At 36.8% G+C, this 9,992-nt stretch overlaps 1 protein-coding gene across 1 annotated transcript in view; it reads left to right on the top strand.

Annotated features, from left to right (window-relative positions):
- The window catches only part of SHTN1 (shootin 1), a 65,804-nt gene extending 55,848 nt beyond the window's left edge, over positions 1–9,956 (top strand). The window contains exon 17 of the mRNA XM_085319115.1: positions 8,273–9,956. Coding sequence (XP_085175241.1) covers positions 8,273–8,477 — 205 coding nt within the window. The 3' untranslated portion in view covers positions 8,478–9,956. The remainder of the gene's footprint in view (positions 1–8,272) is intronic.
- Positions 9,957–9,992: the final 36 nt, after the last annotated feature.

Here is a 9,992-nt window from a genome sequence, read left to right as displayed (position 1 = left end):
TCAGAAGTTTTTGAGGAATAGCAAATTTGAGGTTTTTTCCATATCCTACAGAGGAGACAAAATTATGTCGTTCTTGATTTTTCAAAAAGGCAATTCTAATCAGAAGTTTTAAACAATAGTAGCTTATATGTCATACTGGTCTGTGTGCAGGTATGTGGAGTGATTTTTTTGCACCAAAAGGAATGTACGTTGTCCTTCTTTTCATCAAAATTTTGGTCAAAATGATGAATTACTTTTACATCCCATGATTAAGATTCAAAAAATGTGTTTGTGTATTTGCACAGACAGGCTGAGGAGTCTTTTATCACAACAAATTGAAGCCTCAGAGTGCCATTTAAGCATCAGATTGTTAATTCTGCTTCAGAAATACTTATTTCAGACAGATCCAGTGGAAGATCAGTTTGTTTTGTAACAATACCTAGCTCCTTTTGAAATTAGACTGCAGACTTCCTTCAGTTCCTTGACATTTGTCAATTTGTCACTTAAAGAAAAGGAAATAGATGAGACAAATCAGCAGAATAATGTAATCATGGCTAATTAAACCTCTGATTTCCTGTTCTATCAGTAAAAAAAAATAAAAATAAAAATAAAATCACTACCAATTCTAACAAGTCTTTATTGCGTAGTCCAAAGAAGTCAGTCATGACAAATAAGCTGAAAATTCAGTTCACATCTATTTTTATGAACTGATATTTACTTTACTCTCTTGCAGGTACTTTTATCATTTATTTTTGAATGGACAAAGAGCCCAGTTTCCTTTTTGTGCCCTACAGTTTTACTAAATTCCCACTGAGTTTTAAAAGCAGATTGCCTTTTACAATGATGTATTTTTCCCTTTTATTTAATTTAAGTATCCTTAAAATAAAGATGATCTTCATTTTAAGTTAATCAGAAAAATGAAGATATGTTCAACAGTTAATTTGACATGAATAATGCTATTGCATTTTCTTGAACTAGTACCCTGACAGTATGGGGAGGTGGTTCCTCAAAAATGCTGCATTTGTTGTGTGTGTATTTCAACTATTTCAAACAGATAACCTTAACCAGAAAATACAGCAACTCCTACCACTTTTTGTATACCTTTTATTCCACCAAACTAAGTGGAAATTTCATTTACAAGAAAGGAAATAAAATAATTGCATGCCCCAAGGTCTTGAAGAATGTGTGGTGAATTGACAGTGAAAAGGATCTTGTGTTGACAGTCACAGTTGTTACATGTAATAAAAGCATATGTGAAGCTCCATTTATTTTGCAGCTGCCTATTCAGTGACATCCTAAAAGACACATTTCATTTTAATTTGTCTGTTTAAAGCATTAAAACAAATGTGGTGGGCCAGATTCCTTTTTGCTGTAGAGCAGCTTTGCACCAAGCCACTGGTGTAAACCTGCTTAATTGGAGAGACTCATCATTGAGGATTGTTTTCCAGTGAGGGAGAGAAGGTGCTGAGACTCTTGTCTCTTCTGCTGCTGGGCTGCCAGGGAGGATTGGAAATAACCAGGATGCTACTGTGTCGAAATGCAATTACTTTTCTCTTTCTCCTGGGTACTGTTTGCAGCAAAGGTTAGTAAGAGCAGTCTCTAGACTCCAGGGTGTATAGTGTTGTTTCAGAAAAGAGCTCATTTGAAGCAGACATCAGAAGGAAGTTCATTTGTCTAACATGTCTGATAACTTAGCTCAGTAATTAAGCAGTTTTGTGGACTTCCCTGGGTGCATCTATATTAATAGTTCGGTTTTGATCAGGAGTGTATTTTTGAAGCAAATTCTCCTATTGTCCCCACTTACTATGCTTTGATGTGGTCTCAGGTCACCAACTGGATTCCTTATGGGTGACACTAAATCAGAAAATGTGCTTCAGCCTTTAATGGCTGCTCAGCCCAGGGGCCTCGCAAGAACTAGTTCAGTGTAAAATCCCTGAAACGTGTTATGAGGACATCAGTCCTCAGCACAAATTGTTTCTCTCTCCAGTTCTGTTCCTATCACATCACACTACTTGCTAAAGTAGACCTAGCCCATTTTAACTAAACAAACAACATGTTGCTTTGACTAGTTATCTTAAATGACAAAGGCATACAGGAGAGTTAGTGCAACTCTTCTCCTTACACACCTCAGGTAAAACCATATGGCTGTCTCATCGTTTGCAGTTCCTTGAAAACTGACAAAGGTGTGACCTACTTCAGCTGTTTTCAGCAGATAAGCAAACCTTTTACAGCACAGCGGAGGATTGCATGTGTCATAATTGCCAGGTGTCTCTTCTGGTGCAGTATTTACTCTTTTTTCTTTAGCTACATTTTAATGCATACCTCCCTATAGAAAATCTTACAGATATTCATGCATGAGATATTTCTCTTTGCTACACTGTCCATTTACAAAGGCTTGTAATCTGAAGGAGGAGGAGTAATACTTACAGACATTTAAATGCTATCAGCCCTATTCAGCATTCTTTATTCATGTTGAGTAACAGTTAAGCACATCTGTTCTCTTGGGGAAAGAAGGTCATGTTTGAAAAAGACCCAGTCTTGAAAATATATCTATGAACAATACTTATACAAAAGTCAGGTCACTGAGCAAAATCCTGGATTCCTCTCTCCACCCCGCCYCTCCCACCATCACCACCAGTAAGTGACGATCTAACCTTAATGCTAATGGAATCAGAATTTCAGTGTTTGGTTTAAATAGGACTCCACAAATGAATGTGGTTATTCATGTTCTCATGTGTTACAAAAACATTAGCCTAACTCAATCAGTTGGGACACTTGTATTAGTTGCTTAAGGAGGGATTATGGAAATGGACTGTAACATGAACAAATACAGATTAATTCTGAAACTTCCTTGGAATCAAACTAATTGATGATATATCAGTCAGATAAATCGATTCAGAAAAAAAATTATGGTTTTGAACAAAAAAACAAACACAGGTTTGAGGCCATTAAGCAGCTGATTTGGAATATGTGAAGTTTAGCTGGAATGATGGTGAGAGATAAGGTACAAGTAGTATGTTATATAGAGAAGCAGAGGCCTTCAGTATTGAGGTAACTTCCTCTACAAATTTCTTCCCAAATGTTTGACCCAGCATGAGTGTAATTCTGTGACAATTTCTCAGAAGAGAATAGGTGTCGATTTTGTTTTCTGAAGAACAGAGAGCTCCTGTGACTCCCTGTGGTGTATAGACCCAGAAGGGAAAGGTGTGTCTGGCTCTACCTTTTTTTTTTCTTCTTTTTTTCCCCATAGCACTTTGTAAACATTTTGTTTCTGAGCAGCAGAGTTCTCTGTTAACAGAGGGAACCACAGAGGAGGTTAGTCTTAATCTGATGATTTTATACAATTAAAGGATTTGTCCTCCTTTTCCTGGCTGTAATCTTAGTACCCCTGAATCATCTACCAGCTCTGCGGGAAGCAGCTCAGCCTCAGCTAAGCAGAACTACAAAGGTTTTTTCAGTGCAGCTTGAACATGGGCAATTTAGTCTGAACAACAAATGAAGAAAACAATGGGATGTTCTGGAAGTTTGAGAGTCTTCTCATTTTTAACCATTTTAAAAGCAACTGCCAGATGTATTTTTCTTAGACTGTACGTTCTATGTTCTCTAACTGTCAGTGTGGGTAGCAGCTCTTCAAGATTCCTCATTTAAATTAATTTGCCCGTCTTTCTGAGCCTTTTCTAAGAAAAGGGCCTAAAAATGGAAACAATTTCCCATGACTTACTCCAGCATGCTAAAGCTTGTCTGTAATTCAATTCTGCTATTATGTTGAGAAACTTCTACTCAGCTAGATTTAGTAGAGGGATTCCTGAAATGGAGGTTTCTTGTACTTTCTTCACAAACATCTGGTATTAGAAAGTATCAGAAGGAGTAAGAAAGAACTGAGGAACCAACAGATTTAATTCACTAGCATCACTGTATGCTCTGTAATTCCCATTTGAAAAATGCTACATTATGACAGATTTTTTTATTTAGTAAAGACTGATAAGACTTACAGTAATAACTTGTGTATTCCTTATTATTTTGGAGGTGTTTAGTCTTTGGTCCTGCCTGTTATAGTCTGTTGTCTTGCTACAAATTCTGAAATATTTAATAAATACATCTGTAGCTTTTATTCTCAGTAAAAGAGCTGAGGATAAATTTGCCCCATCTCTTGTGGTCTAGCATGCACCTGATGGACCACGGTGGCCTTCTGCAGAGTTGAGACCCGTTATCCTATGTAGACTGACACAACGGCCTGTTTAAGGTGGGTCAGAGGCAGGACAGCTGAGCTGTTGTTATCTGGCAAACTATCCTAGTTTGGTAGTATGGGAAGGACATTGAGATTAGAGTAGCAGTAGTCTGTAAAACTGCCCTGTGCTGCTGTACCAGATCATCGGTTGATAAGATGTGTTTTTCATGCAGGCTTCCATTCTGTGTAGCCCTGTAAGTAGAGCTCATTTGCACGAGCTGTGTTGCCCATGAGTGAAGCCTGTCTTCAGCCCTGGGGACCGTACAGGCAAATAGGGAAGGAGGAGGGGTAGTTAGAGAAATAACAAGCTATCATGAGTTGCAGCCATGGTTTTTAAGCAGYACAAAGAAGCAACTAGTGGTGAGTAACTGTAAAATTAGCATAATGCTTCAAATATGACCTTCTAGGGGTCAGAAATAGCACCAGTTGAGTTTATTTTGGTTTTCAAAGCAATTCTGCTTTGCAAAGAGATTATAGACATTTCAGTACCCTAAATTAGGGAGCTTGCTGAAAGACAAAGTATACTAATTTTATGCTATCCAAATGTTTGGTTTTGGATCAGAAATGATTTCAGTCATGTCAGCTTAGGTCTGAGGCAGAGCAAGATTGTATCTCTCTGGAATATATCATGCCCAATGTACTTGGGGAACCAGTCTTTGCTGGAATAGATTTTTGCCAGTATTTTCTAAATGTGGGGTAAGAAACATGAATTTTTGTACAGTGTTTCCTTTGATGGTTTTCTTTAAGCTTCTGCATTTATGTGTGGGCAAATTTTTCCCCAAAAATTTTGTGTAATATTTGTATCAAATTTGATTTTCTAATGGAAATATATTAAAACAATTTCATGAAGAGAACACCAAGCAAGATTATTTAATGCTAAGTGAAGAATACTAAGCAATGGGGGAAAAAAAAGAAAATCCAAGTATCAAGTGACAATCCAATCCTTAGTTTGCATTTTCTTACTGCTACTGTAATTATTTACAGAAGGCACAGCAATTCTAGTTCACAGGTCCATCAGTCATATTTTTTACATCTTCTGTAGCTTCTATAACTATAGAAATGGATTATATTGCTCATGATATTTCTATATCACAAGCAGTCCTTCACAATATTACATGGTAGTTTGCATATCCCATACAGGTAATCTAAAATGTGTTTATCATCTAAATCTGGGTTTCACAGTATGAGTATGTGTTTAGTCATACAATATATGCAAACTTACAACAATTATGTATGGATGAGTACAGTAACACTAGGTTCTCAATTTCTGGCTTAAAAATATATAGCTGAACAAATAACAAGGATACTGTTAACAACATTAACAATCTTAATGAKGAGAAAGCTCTGCATAGAGCTAGATGCAAATTTCTTGGCTGGACAAATTTGTAGCTCTTCAAAACTGTAGCTAACTGTATCTGCACTAATTGCTTTTCCAAGCTTTATTTATAGTAGCAGAAAATCATTTCTTGAGAGAGACCACCAAAATTATGTTCATTTGTGCGCTGAAACTTTACTGTGCTTGCATTTTGCTCTTGACAAACTGTTATGAGTACCTGATAAATAGGCTTAATAATTTTTAACAATACCTCAGCTGTAACAGCAGCAGTCTGAGGCCAGTGCAGCAACAGTGTGAAGGATTTGAAGAGAGGAATGCTAGTAAAACGAAGTCTGAATAGTAATTCTTATTTTTATGCCCAAAACGCTGATTTAATCACTGGTTTTCTCCATTAAACTACTTTATATCGACATCTTTCATTTTTCTGTCCTTTGAAGGTGGTAAATATGATTGCCGTTTTATCCATTTTTGTTATAAATGAAACAGACTTCAGAGCGTTTGGCAGTGCATCAGTTGTTGGAATGCTGCCATACACTAATGCAGACTCCCCACTGTGAGCCCAGTGAAGAATTATACTTTGATTCACCAGATTGTATTAAATAGTCCAGCTGTTGGGATTTGAAAGACAGTTACCTCCAAAGTGAAATAAAAATGAACTTGGCATTTATGGCTTTGACCATTTTTATAGTGTTGGGCAATCAGCTTTTCAGAGGTAGCACTTTTTAAAATAACCCTCTTCTGCTTATACTGCTTTAAAAAGTTTAATTTGCTGTAACATTCAAAATACACCACCTTGTATTTTCCAGAATGATTGGCAACTTTTGCATAAAATAAGCATTATTTTTGTTATGAAATCACTAGCTTCTGATCATAGTCAAATGAGTCTGAGACTTGTATCTATTAGCACCAATTTCTGAGTTAATTAACTTATACCGAAGTTCTAATGTTAGAGACAATTCTTGTAATTAAAGCTTGAACATGGAATTTCATTTGATACATCCATTGCTTCACTAACAAGCTGAGTAAATACTTTCTGAAATAGAAAATGCATCAACTGCTCTTCCTGTGATTTTTTTTTTTTTTAACCTGTATATTTGCTCCCTTCCAGACAGGTGGGAGTCAGTGCTCTCAGCCCTATGCTCTAATTCTTGAGTGGGCAAGCTCTTTTTTCTGTATCTTTTTCTCTACGACAAAGATTGTTGCARTAGAGGGCCATTCCATACCAGATGAATCCACTGCATGAATTTCTTTTTCTGCCCTCCAGTTGATTCTACTTTTTCCTTCAACAGTGTTATCTTAACAGCAGTGTGGAGGGCCACTCCTTATGTGTAAGCAGAAAAATAAAATACAGCTATCGACTAGTAAATGCAGTTGCATTCAGTGGCTCTGTAGTGAAGCTTCCCGTGAGAACTGAACTGTGCGCTCACTGGTAAATGTAGGACCTTGCTGCACTAAGCATTTTTATACCTGTCCAGTTTGGTGGTTGTAGTTATATCAATATAGGCATCTGTATTGTGTTCACACCGTTGTGCAAGGCCCTGTCCAGAGCAGATTTGCCTAGTCTGTATGTGTGACAGTCTTGAGAACAGTCTGTCTGAACACATCGGGGTACACGCCAACACGTATGAAGCCCTCAGGTATGTGGACTCCCATGTGCTCTAGAAAGCATGATGAAGGGAGTGTGAGCCCATGCTGTAAGCTGTCTGTCTGCCTACGTATGTAACAAAGTAGATCTTGCGGGCAGCCTTAAAATGGCACAGGCCATTCTGCGTCCCTGCTTGTGCCTTCTTGAGGTCATGCTGTCCCAGTGTTTACCTTGTTTTGTGCTGGTGCATTTTATCTGATCTAAAAATTTTTCTGTGTGTTCCTACACTAGTACAAAGCTTCTGAGTATGTACAAGTGCTTTTAATGCTTACACTATGATGCCGGCCTAGATGAATTACCCTGGTGTCTGTGACCTTTTCTTCCTTTCTCTCTATGCTCAGAAGGCTTTTTATCTACAAAAATACCTGCACTGCAACAAGCAATGAAGACATAATCTCATTTCTGATGCACAGAATGTAGGCCTAGTGTCCTCTGCGCTTCAGCAGATCCAGCAGCTGAATTTTCAGATATCATTCATACTCACTCCTTGTGAGACCACTAGTAGCCTGTCGGTGCTGAGTCACTCTGGAAAATCTGGATACTTAACTGTATCCTTAGCATGCAGTAAGGTTTAGTATAGCAGAAGCCCTGTTCAAGCTGTTCTGGGATGCAGATGTGGAAGAGAAGCCATATTCTCCCTTCAAGATGCAGGAATGTTAGTCTATAACCTACATAAACTATGCCTTTTCTTTGGGTGCAACTTCTCTGATGAACACGGGGGAACCTAAATCCAACTTTGAGAGGTACTGAGGGAAAACAGATCCTTAAGATTATTTTTAAACTGATCAAAACTGATCAAACTGAATAGTCTTAGATTTTTTCAGTGCTTTTAAAATTATTTTTTCCTGTTAAATATCTGGTGAGGCTAGCTTAATAAATAATTCAGTATGGGTAATTTGATTTATATTTAATGTACTACTGTGTGTATGTAACAGCTCTAATCTGTAAATCTGTACAGTTCTTTAGTATACCTAGCCTGGTCATACTTGCTTCTATAATAGAAATGCTTTTCTTATATTTATGTTCTGTGTCCTAAATATATGAACTGTTACCTGTATTCATATACTTTTTCTTTTTTCTTTAGATCACCTAGTCATAYGGGATTTACAAGCAAAGCTTCTACCAGTGAAAAAGAGACAGAATCTGTTGTGGTTTTAGATCCTGTTTCCACCAGTATGGAGTCTGAAAACATGTTAAATCGACACAAAATGAATGAGGAAAAAAGTAAATCACTGCAAAAAGAAACTAGTGTCGAGAAAATAAGAGAGACAGACAGTTCTAATTGTTAATTATTATGCCAAAAGGCTGTAAGTTTGGGGAATCTTTATCTGGAGATGTAAATTGCTTAGGTGTGGTACTAGGGGCTACAGTCTGTACTCCAAACAGTTTTCAATAATACCAATTGAAATGGTTTTTTTAATGCTCTTTTGTTATATGCATTAATGGGTTAAATAACTATGCATTACTCTGTCCCTTTCACATTTTAGTTTCACTGGTATGGTTAAGATTTTCTTAGATACTGTCAGTTACCTCTTCTTTAAAACTGTGTTTGAAAAAGGGTTTTTTTTAATTATTATTTTCATGAAGAGATACTTTTTATAGGTCTGTTCTATAACTTGCTGGAAGCCCCTTGCATTCTTCTTGACTTGAATGGGCTTTGGGTTAGATCCTAGGATGGTGATCACACACAAAAATCATGCCTAGTATGGGGCATAATATGAATAATGAGAAAATCAGCTTTAGATGCATTGCCTTAAAAATATTTTATGTCTATTTAAAACAAGGTCTTGTAGGTCTCCTTATTGTGTCTCGGCAAAGACTATTTTGACTATTTTGAAATATAAAAGCACAAGCATAACACTTTTGCTTCAGTTTGCCTAGTAGAGAGCTAGTATGAAGAATAAAAGCACAGGCAGTGTAGCATGTCATTTTGATAGCAAGGCTTTTGGTAATGATAGCCCAAGTCAGAAGTTTGAGGGTTGAGATTGGTGTTATTGTTTGGATTAAAGCTCTTTAAAGGAGGGCCTGTCTGCTAGGTTTTAATGTTACGTAGTAATGTTACAAGTTTGGATCTGATGCAACTGGAGCCTTCAGATGCTTTAAAAAAACAAATTATCATAGGCTCCTGTGAGTATGGGCTACATCTGGGATTCAGTCACTGCAGAATTCCAAGTTATTTGGAATTAGTATTTTGAGAACTCCCAGATCAAGCCCAGCGGCACTAACAAATAAATCTTTGCTCTGAGCATTGTATAAGGTGTTGGCACTAATTTCTTTATTTCATAAAACAAAAACCAGTTTGCCTCAACCCTTCTTTCCAGTGAAGAAAATGTGATAGGTACATCATTTGCTCCACCGGCAATTCACATTCCATTGTAGTTTTTTAAATTCAGCACAGTATTTCTTTATTCTATAATGAACAAACCTAATCAGGGATTTACCTAAAGATGATTGGTGTAACTGAAACTGGGTGGTCATGTACTTGAATGCATTTGTATTATTTTTTATTTAATGATCCGAAACAGTGATAGTACTAAAGGATTAATGTTCTAAGTTTGTTGGTTTGACACTGCATGCAACTGTCTGGTACTTTTCCTAAACATAAATTGATAGTAATGAGTATGGTAGTTTGACATCTTTTTTGGTGTTCTTGCATGTTTGCTAAGAAAATCTTGGATTTGATCTAATTACTGAACAACGTATAATTCCTAAATTTGGGGAAATTAGTCTCTCATTTTGTTGTATATCTTAATTTCTGTGGGTTTTATTTTTCCTGGTAGTTAACTTTGCACTTAGATATCTAT

Source organism: Rhea americana, unplaced genomic scaffold (assembly GCF_003343005.1).
Source record: "Rhea americana isolate MKP2758 unplaced genomic scaffold, rheAme1 scaffold_57, whole genome shotgun sequence".
Taxonomy (NCBI): domain Eukaryota; kingdom Metazoa; phylum Chordata; class Aves; order Rheiformes; family Rheidae; genus Rhea; species Rhea americana.
This window is presented reverse-complemented; position numbering and strand designations above follow the sequence as displayed.